At 37.6% G+C, this 23,678-nt stretch overlaps 1 protein-coding gene across 3 annotated transcripts; it reads right to left on the minus strand.

The window, feature by feature from the left end:
- Window positions 1–4,422: 4,422 nt before the first annotated feature.
- Window positions 4,423–23,605, minus strand: LOC133621994 (bMERB domain-containing protein 1-like). 3 transcript variants are annotated; one of them, XM_061984498.2, is made up of 7 exons: window positions 21,551–23,605; window positions 21,307–21,422; window positions 14,914–15,034; window positions 14,462–14,535; window positions 12,344–12,458; window positions 11,773–11,843; window positions 4,423–4,789 (listed from the first exon to the last, which is right to left on the minus strand). In XM_061984498.2, exons 2-7 carry the CDS (start codon window positions 21,386–21,388, stop codon window positions 4,608–4,610), a joined length of 645 nt encoding a protein of 214 aa, XP_061840482.1. In that variant the 5' UTR covers window positions 21,389–21,422; window positions 21,551–23,605; the 3' UTR covers window positions 4,423–4,607. The 3 variants fall into 3 exon arrangements, with proteins under 3 accessions (XP_061840482.1, XP_061840483.1, XP_061840484.1); XM_061984500.2 differs by lacking the exon at window positions 4,423–4,789 and adding an exon at window positions 5,429–6,111; XM_061984499.1 differs by lacking the exon at window positions 21,551–23,605 and having other exon boundaries at window positions 21,307–21,522.
- Window positions 23,606–23,678: the final 73 nt, after the last annotated feature.

Here is a 23,678-nt window from a genome sequence, read left to right on the forward strand (position 1 = left end):
TAATAATGCTTGGAGAACTGTATCTTTGTTATAGAGAGCCTGCTGACCAACAGCATCTCTGTCTGGACTGGAGCCTGCAGTGCCTCAGACTGGAAGTCTCTCCAGAGAGTGGTGAGGACGGCGGAAAAGATCTTCAGGAATCCTCTTCCTCCTATCCAGGAGATCGCAAAAAGCGCTGCCTGACCAGGGCTCAGAATATTTGCAAAGACTCCTCCCACCCCCACCAAGGACTGTTTTCACTTCTGGACTCTAGAAAGAGGTTCTGCAGCCTCCGAAGCAGAACCTCCAGCTTCTTCCCTCAGGCCGTAAGACTCTTGAACGCATTATAATTAAATTATCCCCTCAACTCCCCTCAAAATGGATTAACTCGCTGGAATAAACAAAAAACAATATAACATACACCCATAAACGTGGGCGCATGTGGAAAAAGTGCAATGTATTTATCTGCACAGTAATCTTTTTATTTATTTATATATATTTAAGTATATTTATTTATTTTATATGTATATTTATGTATTATTTATATTTATTTATTTATATATGCACCTTATTGCTTTTTTATCCTGCACTACCTTGAGCTTATGTAACGAAATTGTGTTATCTATGCTGTAAAGTTCAAATTTGAATTACAATAAAAAGAAAGTCTAAGTCTTTACCAGAATACTGATCTTTTGTAAGGTTTGCAAAGACGCAAGTTAGTTGTTTTTTTTACTCAATATGACAGTATAACTGTCATACTAAATATGAAAGTTGTAAAAACATAACAAAAACAAGCAATCCGAACAAAAAATGCATGTAATATTCAATCTATGTGAGTTTTACCAGAATCAGGTATTTTGGTAAGGTTTACAATTACAAAAATTAGGTTTACTCATGACAGTATACCTGCCACATTCAATTTGACATTTATTTAAACATAACTCCTAAACCACACATGCACAATGGCTAATAATACCTGGGGAAATGTCTCTTTGTGAGTTTTACTAGAAAAAATATATTGTGTAAGGTTTGTAAAGACACAAGTTGGTTTTTTTTACTCAATATAACAGTATAGCTGTCATACTATATATAAATAAATAAATAAATAAATGGGTTGTACTTGTATAGCGCTTTTCTACCTTCAAGGTACTCAAAGCGCTTTGACACTACTTCCACATTTACCCATTCACACACTGATGGAGGGAGCTGCCATGCAAGGCGCTAACCAGCACCCATCAGGAGCAAGGGTGAAGTGTCTTGCTCAGGACACAACGGACATGACGAGGTTGGTACTAGGTGGGGATTGAACCAGGGACCCTCGGGTCGCGCACGGCCATTCTTCCACTGCGCCAAACATTACTCCAAAACCAAACATGTATTATGTCTAAAAATGCCTGTAATATTGTATCTGTGTGAGTTTTACTAGAATCAGTTGTTTTTGTAAGGTTTTCAAATACCAAAATTAGGTTTTATTTACTTTGACAGTTATTTAAACATAACTCCTAAACAACAAATGCAAAATAGCTAATAATGCTTGGAGAGATGTATCGTTGTTATAGCGAGCCTGCTGACCAACAGCATAGCATCTCTGTCTGGACTGGAGCCTGCAGTGCCTCAGACTGGAAGTATCTCCAGAGAGTGGTGAGGACGGCGGAAAAGATCATCAGGACTCCTCTTCCTCCTATCCAGGAGATCGCAAAAAGTGCTGCCTGACCAGGGCTCAGAAAATTTGCAAAGACTCCTCCCACCCCCACCAAGGACAGTTTTCACTGCTGGACTCTAGAAAGAGGTTCCGCAGCCTCCGAAGCTTCTGTAGCAGCTTCTTCCCTCAGGCCGTAAGACTCTTGAACGCATCATAATTAAATTATCTCCTCAACTCCTCTCAAAATGAATTAACTCGCTGGAATGAAAGAAACAATATAACATACACTCATAAACGTGGGCGCATGTGGAAAAAGTGCAATATATGTATCTGCACAGTAATCTATTTATCTATTTATATATACTTATATATATCTATTTATTATATATATATATATATATATATATATATATATATATATATATATATATATATATATATATATATACATATATATATATATATATATATATATATATATATATATATATATATATATATGTATATATATATATATATATATATATATATATATATATAGTATTTATATATTATTTATATATATTTATGTATCGAAATATGCACCTTATTGCTTTTTTATCCTGCACTACGACATTTCGTTCTTATCTGTGCTGTAAATTTCAAATTTGAATGACAATAAAAAGAAAGTCTAAGTCTAAGTCTAAGTCTTTACTAGAATAACGATCTTTTGTAAGGTTTGCAAAGACACAAGTTAGGTTTTTTTTTACTCAATAGTAATATACAGTATAACTGTCATACTAAATATGAAAGTTGTATAATCAAAACTCCAAAACCAAACATGCAATCCGTCTAAAAATGTATGTAATATTGAATCTATGTGAGTTTTACCAGAATCAGGTATTTTGGTAAGGTTTACAATTACAAAAATTAGGTTTCACTCATAATGACAGTATAACTGCCACTTTCAATTTGACATCTATTTAAACATAACTCCTATAGTTTTTATAAACATAACTCCAAAACCAAAATGCATTTTGTCTAAAAATGCCTGTAATATTGTATCTTTTTGAGTTTTACCAGAATCAGGTATTTTGGTAAGGTTCACAAATACAAACATTAGGTTTTACTCATAATGACAGTATACTGCCACATTCAATATGACAAATATTTAAACAAAACTCCAAAACCAAACATGCATTATGTCTAAAAATTCCTATAATTTTTTATCTTCGTGATTTTTACTAGAATCAGTTGTTTTTGTAAGGTTTACAAATACAAAATATTAGTTTTTCTCATAATGAGAGTATACTGTCACAATCGATCTGACAAATTGGATAATAATGCCTGGAGGAATGTATCTTTGTGTTTTACCAGAATCAGGTATTTTGGAAAGGTTCACAATTACAAAAATAGGTTTTACTCATAATGACTGTATAACTGCCACATTGACTGCCACCAAACATGCACTGTGTTTAAAAATGCTTATAATTTTGTATCCATGTGAGTTTTACTCTAATCAGTTGTTTTTGTAAGGTTTACAAATACAAAATATTAGTTTTACTCATAATGACAGTATACTGACAAAATGGCTAATAATGCCTTGAGGAATGTATCTTTGTGAGTTTTACTGGAAAAAATATTTTGTAAGGTTTGTAAAGACACAAGTTAGTTTTTTTACACAATTTAGCAGTTTAGCTGTCATACTATATATGGAAGTTATATAAACATAATTCCAAAACCAAATATGCAATCCATCTAAAAATGCCTGTAATATTGAATATATGTGAGTTTTGTCAGATTCAGGTATTTTGGTAAGGTTTACAAATACAAAAATTAGGTTTTACTCATAGTGACAATATAACTGCCACACTCAATATGACAGTTAATTAAACATAACTCCTAAAACACAAATGCAAAATGACTAATAATGCCTAGAGAAATGTATATTTGTGAATTTTACTGGAAAACAATATTTTGAAAGATTTGTAAAGATACAAATTAGTTTTTTTTTACTCAATATGATGGTATAACTGTCATACTAAATATGAAAGTTATATTTACATAACTCCAAAAACCAAACATGTTTTATGTCTAAAAATTCCTGTAATATTGTATCGGTGTGGGTTTTACCAGAATCAGGTATTTTGGTAAAGGTTTACAAATACAAAAAATAGGTTTTATTTATAATGACACACAATACAATAACTACCCCACTCAATATGACAGTTATTTAAACATAACTCCTAAACCAAACATTAAAATGGCTAATTATGCCTGGAGAAAAGTATCTTTGTGAGTTTTGGGGGAAAAAAATTGTAAGGTTTATAAGGACACAAGTTTTGTTTTTTTTACTCAATATGATGGTATAACTGTCATACTAAATATGAAAGTTATATAAACATAACTCCAAAACCAAACATGCATTATCTCTAAAAATGCCTGTAATTTTGTATCCATGTGAGTTTTACTAGAATCAGTTGTTTTTGTAAGGTTTGCAAATACAAAATATGGGTTTTACTCACAGTATACTGTCACACTCAATCTGACAGTTATTTAAACATAACTCCTAAACCACACATGCCAAATGGCTAATAATGCCTGGAGAAATGTCTCTTTGTGAGTTTTGCAGGAAAAAAAATATTTTGTAAGGTTTGTAAAGACACAAGTTAGTTTTTATTACTCAATATGACAGTATTACTGTAATACTAAATATGAAAGTTATATACACACAACTCCAAAATCAAACATGCATCATGTCTAAAAATGCCTGCAATATTGCATCCATGTGAGTTTTACTAGAATCAGTTGTTTTTGTAAGGTTTTTGCAAATACAAAAATTAGGTTTTACTCACTATGACAGTTATTTAAACATAACTCCTAAACAACAAATGCAAATGACTAATAATGCTTGGAGAAATGTATCTTTGTTAGATTTACTAGAAAAAATATATTTTGTAAGTTAGTTTTTTTTACTGTCATACTAAATCCATCCATTTTCTTCCGCTTATCCGAGGTCCGGTTGCAGGGGCAGCAGCCTAAGCAGAGAAGCCCGGACTTCCCTATCCCCAACCACTTCGTCCAGCTCTTCTCGGGGGATCCCGAGGCGTTCGACAGCCCAGCCGGGAGACATAGTCTTCCCAATGTGTCCTGGGTCTTCCCCGCGGCCTCCTGCCCATCGGACTTGCCCTAATGAAAAAAGCAATACAAATAACACAACTCTAAACCAAACATGTCAAATGTCTAAAAATGCCTGTAATATTGAATCTGTGTGAGTTTTACCAGAATCAGGTATTGTGGTAAGGTTAACATTTACAAAAATTAGGTTTCACTCATATTAACAGTATAACTGCCACATTCAATTTGACATTTATTTAAACATAAGTCCTAAACCACATGTGCACAATGGCTAATAATGCTTGGAGAAATGTCTCTGTGAGTTTTACTGGGGAAAAAAATATTTTTTAAGGTTTGTACAGTTACAAGTTAGTTTTTTTTATTCAAAATGACAGTATTACTGTCATACAAAATATGAAAGTTAAATAAACATTACTCCAAAACCAAACATGCATTATGTCTAAAAATGCCTGTAATATTGTATCCATGTGAGTTATAGTAGAATCATTTGTTTTCATAAGGTTTGCAATTACAAAATATGGGTTTTACTCATGACAGTATACTGTCACACTCAATCTGACGATTATTTAAACATAAGTCCTAAACCACACATGCAAAATGGCTAATAATGCCTTGAGTTATGTATCTTTGTGAGTTTTACTAGAAAAAATATATTTTGTAATGTTTGCAAAGACACAAGTTAGTTTTTTACTTAATATGACAGTATAACTGAAATACTAAATCCATCCATTTTCTTCCTGCTTATCCGAGGTCAGGTTGCGGGGGCAGCAGCCTAAGCAGAGAAGCCCAGACTTTCCTCTCCCCAGCCACTTTGTCCAGCTCTTCTCGGGGGATCCCGAGGCATTTACAGGCCAGCCAGGAGACATAAATAGATAGATACATAGATAGTACTTTATTGATTCCTTCAGGAGAGTTCCCTCAGGAAAATTTAAATTCCAGCAGTAGTGTACAAAATTGTAAAAAGTGAAAAGTAAATAATGGAGGTATAAATTGAAACAAAATAGAAACATATTACAATAGAATAAAAATAAAAAGCAACAATGAGAATAAAAATATAACAGTAAAATAAGAATATAACAAGAGAAACTAGGCAGTAGTGACCATGTTTTGAAAAAATATTGCACTCTTATTGATTTGCATCCCCTGTCATCCTAGTAGCCCCCCTCCCCCCAGAGAAGAGTTGTACAGTCTAATGGCGTGTGGGACAAAGGGCAGCCGCCTCAGGAAGTACAGCTCTGTCCTTTCCTGTACAAGTGGTCTGTGTTAACAGTCCAGTCCAGCTTAGTGTCCACCCACACCCCAAGGTACTTGAATGATAGTCTTCCCAATGTGTCCTGGGTCTTCCCCGTGGCCTCCTGCCGGCCGGCCTTGCCCTAACGAAAATAGCAATAAAAAATGTATTCAAACACAACTCCTAAACCAAAAATGTAAAATGTCTAAAAATGCCTGTAAAATTGAATCTATGTTTTACTAGAATCAGTTGTTTTTATAAGGTTTGCAAATACAAAACTAGGTTTTACACATAATGACAGTATAACTGCCACACTCAATATGACAGTTATTTAAACATAACTCCTAAACCACACATGAAAAATGTCTAATAATGCGTGAAGAAATGTATCTTTGTGATTTTTATTAGACACATTTTCTTTTGTGAGGTTTGCAAAGACACAAGTTAGTTTTTTACTCAATATGACAGTGTAACTGCCACACTCACTATGACAGTTATTTAAACATAACTCCTAAACTCATACTTGCCAACATTGAAACCTCCGATTTCAGGAGGTGGGGGTGGGGAAGGCATGGTCGGGGGTGGGGTGGGGGCGTGGTTGGGGGTGTGGTTAGAGGGGAGGAGTATATTTAGAGCTAGAATTCACCAAGTCAAGTATTTCATATATATATATACATATATATATATATATATATATATATATATATATATATATATATATATATATATATATATATATATATATATATATATATATATATATATATATATATATACATATATATATATATATATATATATATATATATATATATATATATATATATATATATATATATATACACACACATATATAAAAAAAACTTGACTTTCAGTGAATTCTAGCTATATATATATATATATATATATATATATATATATAAATATATATATATATATATATATATATATATATATATATATATATGTGTGTGGGGAAAAAAATCACAAGACTACTTCATCTCTACAGGCCTGTTTCATGAGGGGTTCCCTCAATCATCAGGAGATATAAGACATATATATATATATATATATATATATATATATATATATATGTGTGGGGAAAAAATCACAAGACTACTTCATCTCTACAGGCCTGTTTCATGAGGGGTTCCCTCAATCATCAGGAGATATAAGACATATATATATATATATATATATATATATATATATATATATATATATATATATATATATATATATATATATATATATATATATATATATATATTATATATATATATATAAAATAAATACTTGAATTTCAGTTTTCATTTATTTACACATATACACACACATAACACTCATCTACTCATTGTTGAGTTAAGGGTTGAATTGTCCATCCTTGTTCTATTCTCTGTCACTATTTTTATAACCATGCTGAACACCCTCTCTGATGATGCATTGCTGTGTGGCACGCACAAAAGTGCTTTCATCAAATGCACGAGAGTCTGGAATTTTCCATCCCTCCCGAACATGGCCAAAAACCGGTCAATCTTTGCTTCCTGAGGAAGATCTTCACTGCCAAGCACTTGGTATTCCACTACTTCTTCCCGGAGGCTATCCAGGTCCAATCGCAGCTGCGGCTTGGAACTTATAAGCGTGTTTCTTCTTTTTACTCGTCGTCGGCGTCGCCATGGCTGTATCTTCCGCGTTCTTCTGCTTTGTCTCCTTGTTGTGTGCGCAGTTGTGCACTGCACTCTCTAAAAGCCCTGGATGTTATTGTCACATATGCATGTACAGTAGATGGCAGTATTGCCCTGTTTAAAGAGTGTCACAACATTGCTGTTTACGGCAGACAAACTGCTTTACGGTAGACGAAAACGTGACTGCTGTTGTTTTGTGTTGTTACCGCGCTGGGAGGACGTTAATGAAACTACCTAACAATAAACCCACATAAGAAACCAAGAACTCGCCCTCGATCATTCTACAGTTATAACGTGATTGGGCAGGCATGCTGTTTATATCGTGGGAAAGCAGACGTGAATACAGGCTGTCCTCACTCAGATCAGCCTGAATTTCGGGAGATTTTCGGGAGAAAATTTGTCCCGGGAGGTTTTCGGGAGAGGCGCTGAATTTCGTGAGTCTCCTGGAAAATCCAGGAGTATTGGCAAGTATGCCTAAACTACACATAAAAAATGGCTAATAATGCCTGAAATAAGGCGTCTTTTATTTTTCCTATATTCAAACACAGTGCTACCGTTCAAGCTGCGTTTAATGTTACAATGGCCAAGAATCAGTGGCGAGCTGTGCGTTTCCCACCTAGGCCTTCAGTGATGTCCTACTTAGTCCGACTTTAATGACTACCTGTCATAATACCATAATTTATGTCACCACATGACCACGGCTGGAGAAATACTATACAGAAACACACTTGTGCACGACTGCATATTGAAACACCTCAACAGCGTACAAAACAGGCTATATTTCGGCACATTTAAAAATCAATGAACCCGCATCAGCATTTAAAACATACCTTACGTGGTACTGTCAAAATTAAAATAATTGTAAAGAACATATTACCGTAAACGTGGAAAAATAAATAAATAAAATATTTGGACTTTTTCTTTGTGGGTTAAAAAAGTGATAACCTGTAGCGGTTGCTTTAAGGACATAATTCACCACACCTGTTTACCTGACTTTGTCGTCATTATTCACTGTCATTGTTCTATCGTGCACATAGCAATGTTGTTCTTGTTTAGCATTCATTTACAGTATGCAGTTAAGAGTGAGTAATTTGGTGCGGCCCCTTTAAGTGACCTTCAGGAGATTTACCCAAAGGTGGGGGTTTGTTGCCGACCACTTCCCTGAAGACAGCAAGAACTTCACTCGGTGACAGAAAATACCGTGAGTATGGCTCCCTGCGCTTCGTGCACCGTTGTCATGGATAGGCTGGCTCTGCTAGAGGGCCGTGTCCGCCAGTTAGAGCAGAGTAATCTCGTAACTTTAGATGTTGCGGACACATCTAATAGCGAGCTCACTAGCCCAGTTTATAGCAGCCCTAAGCGGCCTATAAGCAACGGTGAACCGGTTGAGACGCATAATAGATTTACACCCCAGTCTACCGGGCATTACACCTTAGTCATAGGGGACTCCATCACTCGAAACATAAAGCTTAGCAAACCAGCCACAATTAAGTGTATTCCCGGGGCCAGAGCACCTGACATTGAAGCTAATCTTAGGGAGCTAACTCGCAACAGGCCTAGTAAACACGTACGACAGGCTAATCGCACCACTAGCTATGCGAACATAGTTGTACACGTTGGCTCCAATGACACTAGGATGAGACAGTCAGAGATTACAAAGAGAAACATAGCTAGGACTTGTAATCTCGCTAGAAAGATGTCCAGGCATCGAGGAATTGTCTCTGGCCCCCTGCCTGCGAGAGGCAATGATGAGAGATATAGCAGATTAGTCTCGCTTAACAAGTGGCTGGCTAGTTTTTGTAGACAACAGGGACTAACGTTTATTGATAATTGGCCCTCTTTCTGGGGCAAACCGAGCCTGTTGATGAGAGACGGCCTTCACCCTAACCAGGAAGGCGCCATCATTCTGCCTAGGAACATAGATTTTTGTTTGAGTCACACTTGACTAACTACACTAGAGCAAGCCCGGTCACAGGCAATTACAGAGTCTGCTAGTCCGGGTGAGGAGTCAGTTAAGATAGAACTAGCCAGCGACAGGCTGGAAAATCCTTGCACACAGCATTTCTCCTAGAATAATAGACAACTCACATAATGTTTTTTCTGCAGTGACTGTGCCAGAAGTGGACATGCATTCTACTGAGGTGGCAAATTATGATGCGTTCAGTGTATCGCAGCACCAAGCAAACAATCTGAAAATTCCCGTCATATCAATTCCTAGATATGGTCGAAATTATTTAAAGCGCACTACGCAAAATAAACGCAACATTATTAATATTGCAACTACGGATCATTTTAACAAAAACTCCTCGAAACAGCCCACTACTTATAATATGGGCTTTTTAAACATAAGATCATTGTCTCCCAAAACGTTATTAGTTAATGAGGTCATAAGAGACAACAATCTTAACGTCATTGGTCTCAGCGAAACCTGGCTCAAACCAGATGATTTTTTTGCGCTGAATGAGGCTTCTCCTCCTAACTATATGAATGCGCATATTGCCCGTCCCCTTAAAAGGGACACTGGCTTCCTGTGCACTTAAGATGTGACTTTAAGGTTTTACTACTTACGTATAAAATACTACACAGTCTAGCTCCATCCTATATTGCTGATTGTACCATATGTCCCGGCAAGAAATCTGTGTTCAAAGAACTCCGGCTTATTAGTGATTTTCAGAGCCCAAAAAAAGTCTGTGGGCTATAGAGCGTTTTCTATTCGGGCTCCAGTACTCTGGAATCCCCTCCCGGTAACAGTTAGAGATGCTACCTCAGTAGAAGCATTTAAGTCCCATCTTAAAACTAATTTTTTACTCTAGCCTTTAAATAGACCCCCTTTTAGACCAGTTGATCTGCCGTTTCTTTTCTTTTCTGCTCTGACCCCCTCTCCCTCGTGGAGGGGGGGGGGGCACAGGTTCGGTGGCCACGGATGAAGTGCTGGCTGTCCAAAGTCGGGACCCGGGGTGGACTGCTCGCCTGTGCATCGGTTGGGGACATCTCTGCGCTGCTGACCCGTCTCCGCTCGGGATGGTCTCCTGCTGGCCCCACTATGGACTGGGGCGGTATAGCTCGGTTGGTAGAGCGGCCGTGCCAGCATCCTGAGGGTTGCAGGTTTGAGCCCCGCTTCCACCATCCTAGTCACTGCCGTTGTGTCCTTGGGCAAGACACTTTAACCACCTGCTCCCAGTGCCACCCACACTGGTTTAAATGTAACTTAGATATTGGGTTTCACTATGTAAAGTGCTTTGAGTCACTAGAAAAAAGCGCTACATAAAATATAATTGATTGATGATGATAATTGACTGGACTCTCACTATTATGTTGGATCCACTATGGACTGGACTCTCACAATATTATGCTAGATCCACTCGACGTCCATTGTACCGGTCGCCCTGGGGGGGTCCCCACATCTGCGGTCCTCTACAAGGTTTGTCAGTGTCCCATTGGGTTGAGTTTTTCCTTGCCCTGATGTGGGACCGAGGATGTCGTTGTGGCTTGTGCAGCCCTTTGAGACACTTGTGATTTAGGGCTATATAAATAAACATTGATTAATTGATTGTTGTGACCGCCTTTTTGAGTCTCTTTGATGTAAGCAGTCATTCAGTCTTCTCTTTGATGGAATAAACAACACACACATTTTTGTGTGTCAAAGATACTTCAAGTTGTCAATACTAGCGCAACAAACCGATGATTTCTCTGTTGGCCGGGTATGGCTCCGGTGCCCCCTCCTGCTTTTCGGAAATTACAACTTGCGATTGGATTCTCACTTGTACTAATCACGGTTTTTCAAAAAAGTTTTTTTTTAATAACGGTAATACCAACGGTCAGGAGTTTAGCACTGTTATCATTAATACCATTTATCCTTACATCCCTACTGGAAAAGATGAATTGGATTTCTTGTGGGACAAATAGATTTAAAAAAAACAAAGTACCACTGTATATCCCCCAATAAACCAGACAAAACTTTTCTCATGTGATAATTATGTGACAAAACATTTGACATTTAAGCATCTTCTAGATTACTATTATTAGTTTTCTAGGCTAAGTACATCTAGCTTCTTACTTGCAATTAAATGCATATTTTAGAGGAAAACGAGCAACCCTTACACGTGTGTGTGTAATACCTGTTTTCTGCAGGTGTCTTGGAAATTTCGACCTCAGAAAGTCAGCCATTTCTTTATCTTCTTCCTTCTCCCTGCGTGCAGATGACGACAAAGTTAATCCCCTGGGTTTGCATTTTAAAGTCCAAAAGAAGTGTGGTTGTGTTTTCCGGCAAATGGAGACGCTACAAATTATTGCAACAAGCACCTCTGTCGTTCTTTTTACATCAAAGGCAACGATCGTTAAACCTAATACACGTGCCGGTGTTGCGGGTGCATGCTGTGTAATATGAGCGTGTGAAAAGGTTGTTATGGGGTGTCGCACAGACCGAGATCCTTATCGACACAGGATTCAGCGCCATCAAATCCTCCTACTTGCCTGTTTCCTTAATCATGGCAGTTAACTAAGCACAATGTAGTCCAAGGACACGTTAGAACACGTCGTCTCCTCGCTGTGTTTAAATGACAGCCTTGACCTATTCTTGTCATCTTCACTGCCCGTGTGCTGCGCTATAAGATGACTCACTGGATGTGAGACCATCTATCTACTAATCCATATATCCATCCATGCATCTCGTCATATGCAACAGCTCACCGGAGTCTTTCAAACTCAACATCATCCACAAGGAAATCTCTGGTTTCCACCAGTTTGTGGATTTGCTGCAGAAGTTCCTCTTCCTTTTGCCGGTCCTCCTTGGACTTGTCCTTATCTACAGCAGCAAAGACAATAAAGAATATGTATGAGCATGTTTTTTTACAGTACATGTAACAGGTAACCACATTATGGAAGGACAAATAAGCAGTTAGCTTCTGCACTCCCTTTGCAGTCCATCTCGGATTTCATAGTGTTGTACAGTATGTACATGTATATACATATACATTCACTGTACAAACATACATATACACATACTGTACATATACATTCACTGTACAAACATACATTCACTTTACAAACATACATATAGACATACTGTACATATACATTCACTGTACAAACATACATATATACATACTGTACATATACAAGTACATATACATACATACACTCATGCACATAATCACGTTTCATCAAACATAAATTAACGTTGTTGCCCGAGGGTAAACTGGATAACACATGGCACACTGACAAAACTTAACCTATTGTTACTATAACAATCTACAAGGTTAATATAGGTTGCTTCTCTTTCTTCCCCTCCATTTTTCTGCTGTATTTTGTATCTCTATCATTACATATATGCATTGTTGCATCTGAACAACTGTATTGTTGATAATAGAGGTAAATTATTGGTATTGTTCATTATTAATAGCGCTATTCTTATTGGTATTTGTATTGCTCCATTTGTAGTGTAATAATGCACATTGTCATTTCTGTATTATTATTTCACTAACTGCTTCTTTGCTATCACTCTTACCATCATATTTGTACATATCCTATTTGCTGATGGTGCTTTATTGTTGTTGTTATTGTTGTGTTTGCTGTTGTTGTCTCTCTGTCTTATCCCCCTCTTGTCCCCACAATTCCCCCCTCTGTATATATATATATATATATATATATATATATATATATATATATATATATATATATACACTGTATATATATATACTGTATATATATATATATGTATATACTGTGTATATATATGTACATATGTACATCTGCATATATGTCTATGTATATATATGTATATGTATATATATATATATATATATATATATATATATATATATATATATATATACATACAGTATATACATGTATAAATATATATATATACAGTATATACAAACATATATATATATATATATATATACACATAGTATATACATATACATATATATATCTATATCTATATATATATATATAGATATATATATGTATATATATATACATCCATCCATCCATTTTCTACCGCTTATTCCCTTCGGGGTCGCGGGGGGCGCTGGAGCCTATCTCAGCTACAATCGGGCGGAAGGTGGCGTACACCCTGGACAAGTCGCCACCTCATCGCAGGGCCAACACAGATAGACAGACAACATTCACACTCACATTCACACACTAGGGCCAATTTAGGGTTGCCAATCAACCTATCCCCAGGTGCATGTTTTTTGTGTATATATGTATATATATATATATATATATATATATATATATATATGCGATGAGGTGGCGACTTGTCCAGGGTGTACCCCGCCTTCCGCCCGATTGTAGCTGAGATAGGCTCCAGCGCCCCCCGCTACCCCAAAGGGAATAAGCGGTAGAAAATGGATGGATGGATGGATATATATATATACACAGTACAAGCCAAAAGTTTGGACACGCCTTCTCATTCAATGCGTTTTCTTTATTTTCATGACTATCTACATTGTAGATTGTCACTGAAGGCATCAAAACTATGAATGAACACATGTGGAGTTATGTTACTTAACAAAAAAAGGTGAAATAACTGAAAACATGTTTTATATTCTAGTATCTTCAAAATAGCCACCCTTTGCTCTGATTACTTTTTGGCACACTCTTGGCATTCTCTCGATTTTGACTGCTCATTTACGGTAAGCCATAAAGGTAGTGTAATCACCTGTGATTAGTCCAAATTTAAAAATGTGATAATTTAATTAAAAATATTTAACCATTTGGGAGAACTAATATAGATACAAACTCTTGCGTTTTGTTTGTGGGTTTAAATGAGGGGTAAGTGATGGTGTTGACTCCAACCTGGCAGGGACACTAATTTGTGCAGCTCCTTTTTGAGTCGAGTAATCTCCTTGCACAGCTGAATGTCATCCATCCTGCAAAAGGAGACACAGAAGACAACATTAGTCATGACGGTCAAGTATTATTTATGGTTGTGTCATGAAAATGCAGCTAGTCGGGCTCGACGGGCTGTAACTCCTGTATGTTCGATGCTACGTTTTGAAATAGGAGCTGAAAAGTTACACTTGGCCATGCAGTATTTTAAATCCAGAGTCTATCCAACTGTAATTTGACCTTGTCCGTGAGCGAAAATGCATATTTATTAGGTGGACATTCATATTTGAGGAAGGCAGTATATATATATTTGTATCTTGCAGGTGGAGCTACCCTTTATTATATCCATCTGTTGGGGGAATAAAAAAAAAGCCCATGATGTAGAATTCTCCCACTAAATGTCATCTCTATCATCTCACATGTATCTGAGCTCTGACTCCCTGCGGACCAGAACATCTCGAATCCTCTCGATCTTGAAGAGTTCGCCCTCGATATCGTCTGCAGTGAGGCTGGAGTCTGCCATGGACACCACGTCGTCCTCTAAAAGACACACAAACACGCAAACATATTTTAGAGAGTGCCCTTTTAAAATAAAAATTTGATTCGGTTAATTGTCACATCATCATCTTGTTCCCGCAATTTCCTCCCATCTTCCTTTTTTTCTCTGTCTATCCCCTCCTGCTCCAGCCCGGCTGCACCAAATGATAATATAAATCCATTTAATCAAGTCAAACACAAATAAGGCAACAAGAGAAGTATAACACACTTATTTTTTGTAAAGTAAATCTGTACAGCCGATATGGGCATCTACATCAACTATATGATTTGCCTGAGAAGCTGGACAGGACAGAAAATTAATACATAAAATAAAATAAAATAAAATAAAAAATTGTCACATCATATGCGTATAAAAAGTGTCACAATAAAAACCATGTCCAGTAATCTCTCGTTCATCGCTGGTAATTGGTTCCGGACAAGAACTGCGATTAATGAATTGTTGCAAAGTAGGAATCATTAATTATGAATTAAATATTTTCATAGCAAGAGGTAGAGCTATGAAAAGATAAACACACCATCTAAATAGATGTACGAGAACCCTCTCGACATATTTACAGTCTTTTAATCCAATATAATAATGCTGTCTGAGGCTGAGCCAATTAGTGGCCACAATACTGAACAGCGTGCTCTGATTGGTTCGTCGCATCTAGTGGCCAAAACTACTGTACTACTGATATTTCTGTCCTTTAGTCACTTGCTATGCTTGAAAATGCTTAAAGGGGAACATTATCACAATTTCAGAATGGTTAAAACCATTAAAAATCAGTTCCCAGTGGCTTATTATATTTTTCGAAGTTTTTTTCAAAATTTTACCCATCACGAATTATCCCTAAAAAAAGCTTCAAAGTGCCTGATTTTAACCACTCGTCCATTTTCCTGTGACGTCACATAGTGAAGCCAACACAAACAAACATGGCGGAAAGAACAGCAAGCTATAGCGACATTAGCTCGGATTCAGACTCGGATTTCAGCGGCTTAAGCGATTCAACAGATTACGAATGTATTGAAACGGATGGTTGTAGTGTGGAGGCAGGTAGCGAAAACGAAATTGAAGAAGAAACTGAAGCTATTGAGCCATATCGGTTTGAACCGTATGCAAGCGAAACCGACGAAAACGACACGACAGCCAGCGACACGGGAGAAAGCGAGGACGAATTCGGCGATCGCCTTCTAACCAACGATTGGTATGTGTTTGTTTGGCATTAAAGGAAACTAACAACTATGAACTAGGTTTACAGCATATGAAATACATTTGGCAACAACATGCACTTTGAGAGTGCAGACAGCCCAATTTTCATCAATTAATATATTCTGGAGACATACCCTCATCCGCGCTCTTTTCCTGAAAGCTGATCTGTCCAGTTTTGGAGTTGATGTCAGCAGGCCAGGGAAGCTAGGGTCGATAGGGGGTTTAGCTCGCTCGTCTGCGGGAACAAACTGCCGCCATTGCTTGCCATGCTACCGAGGTCCTTTGTCCCTGAATTGCTCAAACACTCCGGCAGATTCAATGGGGGTCTGGCGGAAGATTTCTTTGACTTTATCGTTGGAAATGCATCTGCTTTGAGTGTCGCAGGATATCCACACATTCTTGCCATCTCTGTCGTAGCATAGCTTTCGTCGGTAAAGTGTGCGGAACAAACGTCCAATTTCTTGCCACTTTCGCATCTTTGGGCCACTGGTGCAACTTGAATCCGTCCCTGTTCGTGTTGTTACACCCTCCGACAACACACCGACGAGGCATGATGTCTCCAAGGTACGGAAAAGTCGAAAAAACGGAAAATAACAGAGCTGATTTGACTCGGTGTTTGAGAAAATGACGGATTGCTTCCCGATGTGACGCCACGTTGTGACGTCATCGCTCCGAGAGGGAATATTAGAAAGGCGTTTAATTCGCCAAAATTCACCCATTTAGAGTTCGGAAATCGGTTAAAAAAATGTATGGTCTTTTTTTCTGCAACATCAAGGTATATATTGACGCTTACATAGGTCTGGTGATAATGTTCCCCTTTAATTTATGACAAGAAATGGCAGAACATGATTTTTTTTTTTTAAATCCGAGGTGGGGTGGAGCCGCAATACGATTGGATCTCCACGTGTGCTTTTTTCATTTCTTGTTCTTTTCAGGCTACAGACACCATGTCTTCGCTTCAGGCGTTGTACGTTTGTCCAGCAAGTCACAGTCATAGTCAATGTAATTACATTTTCTTCCTGAGGGGAAAGAGGAGGCCCGTATTTGAGGGGCGGTGTTTGTTCATTAAGTGGTTGAGGCATTGATGGTAATCATTGGCATAGTGTCTATCAAGGTGGAGGCCAATATAGAGTATTATTACTATTGAGTAGGGGTCAATAGCTGGATGCTGGTCTGAAATGTATATATTTAAAGGGGCTGCCTAGAGAACGCCAACTTGCCACAAACATCACGGTGTAACCTCGATTTAAGAACCCTCTTTTCTATTACGAACTTTTAGATTGAGACAAATATGCCTCCATGTGCGAACCATGTCTCTGTGTACGAACGCGTCATTTCTTCATTCATTTTGTGTCACGCCTGCAGGCAAAAAGCAGGGCGCAGCGAGAAAAATCATCGAAGCAGGCTTCATACAACAGCAAGTTTGGATTGTGATGAGACCAAGATTTTCTGAAAAAAGACACCAAAGCAAACTTTCCACAGTGGATTAGAAGAGCTATTCCCATTCAGCGGCGTGTCTTTCAAGGCACACGCATGCATACACGGACCCTCCCACGGACCCTCCTCCCTTGGTCTGCACCTTACTTATTTGTCATGTCCTCCTTGCCAAAGTTATTGTAAGTGGATTTTCCTTTTTTATAAAAAGTTTATCATTGTAGCACTTCAGTTGTTAAGGGGGTTGTGATTTCTGATCATTTGTCAGGGCACCATAGTGACTTCTTTGTGTGTGTGCAGAACATACGGAAGACAACAGCTTTTTGTTGTTGATGTTTTGGCTTGTTAATAGATAGAACATTGATCCATCACCCCCTTGTTATGTTTGTTTGATATACAGTAATGTTTTTACTGTATATTGTGTTTAAAGTGTACAAACCTTCACACAAATTTTGTTGAGGCCATTATTCAAATGCACATTGTTTCTCATGGGGAAATTTGTGCTAGGCTACTTACGTTGAATATATAAAGTATATATATATATATATATATATATACCGTATTTTTCGGACTATAAGTCGCAGTTTTTTTCATAGTTTGGCCGGGGGTGCGACTTATACTCAGGAGCGACTTATGTGTGAAATTATTAACACATTACCGTAAAATATCAAATAATATTATTTAGCTCATTCACGTAAGAGACTAGACGTGTAAGATTTCATGGGACTTAGCGATTAGGAGTGACAGATTGTTTGGTAAACGTATAGCATGTTCTATATGTTATAGTTATTTGAATGACTCTTACCGTAATATGTTACGTTAACATACCAGGCACGTTCTCAGTTGGTTATTTTTGCGTCATATAACGTACACTTATTCAGCCTGTTGTTCACTATTTTTATTTATTTTAAATTGCCTTTCAAATGTCTATTCTTGGTGTTGGGTTTTATCAAATAAATTTCCCCCAAAAATGCGACTTATACTCCAGTGCGACTTATATATGTTTTTTTCCCTTCTTTATTATGCATTTTCGGCAGGTGCGACTTATACTCCGGGGCAACTTATACTCCGAAAAATATGGTATATATATATATATGTATATATATATATATATATATAGTCGTGGTCAAAAGTTTACATCCACTTGTAAAGAACATAATGTCATGGCTGTCTTGAGTTTCCAATAAATTCTACAACTCTTATTTTTTTGTGATAGAGTGATTGGAGCACATACCTGTTTGTCAGAAAAAACATTCATGAAGTTTGGTTCTTTTATGAATTTATTATGGGTCTACTGAAAATGTGACCAAATCTGCGAGGTCAAAAGTATACATACAGCAATGTTAATATTTGGTTACATGTCTCTTGGCAGGTTTCACTGCAATAAGGTGCTTTTGGTAGCCATCCACAAGCTTCTGGTTGAATTTTTGACCACTCCTCTTGACAAGATTGGTGCAGTTCAGCTAAATTTGTTGGTTTTCTGACATGGACTTGTTTCTTCAGCATTATCCACACGTCAGTACTTTGGGAAGGCCATTCTAAAATCTTAATTCTTGCTTGATTTAGCCATTCCTTTACTACTTTTGACATGTGTTTGGGGTCATTGTCCTGTTGGAACACCCAACTGCGACCAAGACCCAAACAGCTCAATTTTTGTTTCATCTGACCACAGAACTTTCCTCCAGAAGGTCTTATCTGTGTCCATGTGATGTCAGATTAAACAAAAATTTAGCTGGTTGGCCATAATACCCAGCAATATGTTTGGAGGAGAAAAGGTGAGGCCTTTAATCCCAGGAACACGATTCCTACCGTCAAGCATGGTGGTGGTAGTATTATGCTCTGGGCCTGTTTTGCTGCCAATGGAACTGGTGCTTTACAGAGAGTAAATGGGACAATGAAAAAGGAGGATTACCTCCAAATTCTTCAGGACAACCTAAAATCATCAGCCCGGAGGTTGGGTCTTAGGCGCAGTTGGGTGTTCCAACGGGACAATGACCCCAAACACACGTCAAAAGTGGTAAAGGAATGGCTAAATCAGGCTACAATTAAGCTTTTAGAATGGCCTTCCCAAAGTCCTGACTTAAACGTGTGGACAATGCTGAAGAAACAAGTCCATGTCAGAAAACCAACAAATTTAGCTGAACTGCACCAATTTTGTCAAGAGGAGTGGTCAAAAATTCAACCAGAAGCTTGTGGATAGCTACCAAAAACGCCTTATTGCAGTAAAACTTGCCAAGGGACATGAAACCAAATATTAACGTTGCTGTATGTATACCTTTGACTCGAGATGTCCGATAATAGTCTACAAGGGATACAGTCTGTAAGCACACATGATTGTGCGTGCTGCTGGTCCACTAATAGTACTAACCTTTAACAGTTAATTTTACTCATTTTCATTAATTAGTCATTTCTATGTAACTGTTTTTATATTGTTTTACTTTCTTTTTTAATCAAGAAAATGTTTTTAATTTATTTATCTTATTTTATAATTTTTTTTAAAAAGTACCTTATCTTCACCATACCTGGTTGTCCAAATTAGGCATAATAATGTGTTAATTCCACGACTGCATATATCGGTTGATATCGGTATCGGTTGATATCGGTATCGGTAATTAAAGAGTTGGACAATATCGGAATATCGGATATCGGCAAAAAGCCATTATCGGACATCCCTACTTTTGACCCAGCAGATTTGGTCAAATTTTCAGTAGACCCATAATAAATTCATAAAAGAACCAAACTTGTTTTTTGTGACCAACAAGTATGTGCTCCAATCACTCTATCACAAAAAAATAAGAGTTGTAGAAATTATTGCAAACTCAAGACAGCCATGACATTATGTTCTTTACAAGTGTATGTACACTTTTGACCATGACTGTATATATATATATATATATATATATATATATATATATATATATATATATAATATAATTTTTTTTTATGCGCCGCGGACGTGGAAGTACTTGAATTGATATGCAGCGAAGCCTGCTTTTTAAAAGTTAATATCGCCGGCGATTACCTTGATTTAATCGTGGCAGCCAAAATCGTGACTAAAAATCAATTAATTGTGCAGCCCTAGTATATTATACATTGTATGTTCTATCATGTGTTTCTCTCATTCCGTTTAACACGCAAACTCCATCTGGTTTTAATCATGCTCATATAAAACTGAGCTCTATGCCATGGCACTTCAATTAGCGATGTAATTATTAGCTAAAAATGTTATGCATTTAAATGAACTTTGCAGGGAAATTGAGAAAATGGGTGGGGAATGTACACTACACTTTGAATGGATGGCAGTACACAGAGATGAAAATGAAAACATGGACAAACAATTTAAAAATGGATAGTTCGAGTAAAATGTGGACAGTACCACACACACACTTGACAAAGAAACACCTGTGGATGCTTGACATTTGCAGTGATGACTACAGACATGCATGGTTGGCTATAGTGCATGCTACTAATAACAGGTAAAGCAAACTATGTATTATTTGCTGGTGTATCAGGACCATATATGCATAATAATGTAATTATGACTCACTATCATCAATCATGAACCTATACAGTAGAAGTCGTTATTTCTACAAGAACATTAACAGCATGTGAATTAGTTACGGTATATAACCTGCTTTGTTGTTGTCTCTGCTCCACGGCGTGCGCTCCAGGGATCCATACTGATGGAAAGATTCTCTCTTCATCTCCATCATTCCGGCTGCTGCTCTCTCCACCAGCTCCTCCTCTCTGTGCAGGGTGCAGATGCAGAAAAGCAGGAACCCCACAAGAAAACCAATTAAAAGAGAAATATCACATCAAAACAACAAAAAGTGTGATGCGGTATTCCAGTGAGTCATTGCCAGACAGCCACCGACCTGCAGAGGTACGAGGGCGAGATCCTCTCCGCATGCTCTGGACAGAAAACTCCTTGTCAATCAAGCTGGTCACGGCACCGGAGAAATGCTGCTATCTGGTGGTCGTTACACGCCACTGCAAGGAAGCAAAGGGAACTACACAAGAAAACCGATTTACAAAACACTATTATTTATTTACATAATTACAATTAGATTTACAGCGGTATCCAATTTTTTTTTTTTACGACAAACTGCATGAAAATAATGTGCAAAATAGATCACGAGTTATACATTTGTGTATATATTTGTCCCGCACGATTAACAACACTTGTCATGATCAAAATGCAAACTTCCCTGGGAACATAACGCACTGATTCTGACACTATATGAAACACAAGTGGCTGAGAGAAGAGATGCAATCACATCTTTCATGAATAACAAGCGAGTAGTGTCAGTCTATCATCAAAAGGCCCTCCAAAACAAAAGACTGCATGATGATATGCAGGCAAGAATGGCGTATTTGTGTACACACAGCTGCTCTCAGACCATGCCGACAGTTTGGTAGACACACACACACACACACACACACACACACACACACACACACACTGGTTATCATTTGGAATGGGGACCAATTGGGGACCACCCTTTCTACAGGTTGTGGAGGCATAAAAAAAATGAGGTCAAATGGCCACTGCCCAGTTAGCTCATACACGTCTTTAAATCTCTGGATTGATGAAGTAATGTGCTGATCATTCTTACTGGGAACCCTGGGAAAAAAGAGTTAATATGGTTCATGGGCACCAAATTTAAATAATTTTTCATAATTCACACCAATGTGTACGTGACTACTGAGGACCATTTAAAAAAAAAAAAAGTTCAAATTAAATATGACATGATCCTGTCCTCTGATAGGAAGTTTCACCACTTAAATGTTAAAGCAAATCCTGCATCATCTGTGACATTACTGAAAACTGCTATTTAGCAGTAATGAAGTTGTCTGCAACTCCAACTACCATATATAGGAGGATGGAAAATTCTGAATGTGAATCATACTTTAAGGTAATAATGTAAAAATGTAATAAAAATCACTTAGGCATCGTCAGAATGGATCTGACTATCATTTAAAAAGGTTTCCCTTTAGGGGACCTGTTTTTTTGTCCCCATACCGTCAGAGGTCCCCTAAAGATGACTGTGTAAACAGAGCGATGTCCCCATTAAAGGCCTGCTGAAACCCACTACTACCGACCACGCAGTTTGATAGTTTATGTATCAATGATGAAATCTTAACATTGCAACACATGCCAATACGGCCGGGTTAGCTTACTAAAGTGCAATTTTAAATTTTGCGCGAAATATCCTGCTGAAAATGTCTCGGTATGATGACGTTAGCACGTGACGTCGCGGATTGTAGAGGACATTTTGGGACAGCATGGTGGCCAGTTATTAAGTCGTCTGTTTTCATCGCAAAATTCCACAGTATTCTGGACATCTGTGTTGGTGAATCTTTTGCAATTTGTTCAATGAACAATGGAGACAGCAAAGAAGCAAAGAAGAAAGCTGTAGGTGGGAAGCGGCGTATTGCGGCCGACTTCAGCAACACAAACACGGCCGGTGTTTCATTGTTTACATTCCCGAAAGATGACAGTCAAGCTATACCATTGGCCTGTGGAGAACTGGGCTGGGACAACAGAGACTCTTACCAGGAGGACTTTCAGTTGGATACGCAGACACGATACCGTGAGTAAGCATGCAGCTGCGGCTTCCAAACATTTGATCGCTTGCCCGTACGTGCGTAACTTTGGGGACTTTGGGGAAATATATGTGCTGTATGAACTTTGGGGAGGTGAACGGTACTTTGGGCTGTGGGATTGAGTGTGTTGTGCAGGTGTTTGAGTTGTATTGGCGGGTATATGGACGGGAGGGGGGAGGTGTTTGTTATGCAGGATTAATTTGTGGCATATTAAATATAAGCCTGGTTGTGTTGTGGCTAATAGAGTATATACAGGTAAAAGCCAGTAAATTAGAATATTTTGAAAAACTTGATTTATTTCAGTAATTGCATTCAAAAGGTGTAACTTGTACATTATATTTATTCATTGCACACAGACTGATGCATTCAAATGTTTATTTCATTTAATTTTGATGA

The sequence above is a fragment of the Nerophis lumbriciformis genome, linkage group LG25 (genome assembly GCF_033978685.3).
Source record: "Nerophis lumbriciformis linkage group LG25, RoL_Nlum_v2.1, whole genome shotgun sequence".
NCBI lineage: Eukaryota > Metazoa > Chordata > Actinopteri > Syngnathiformes > Syngnathidae > Nerophis > Nerophis lumbriciformis.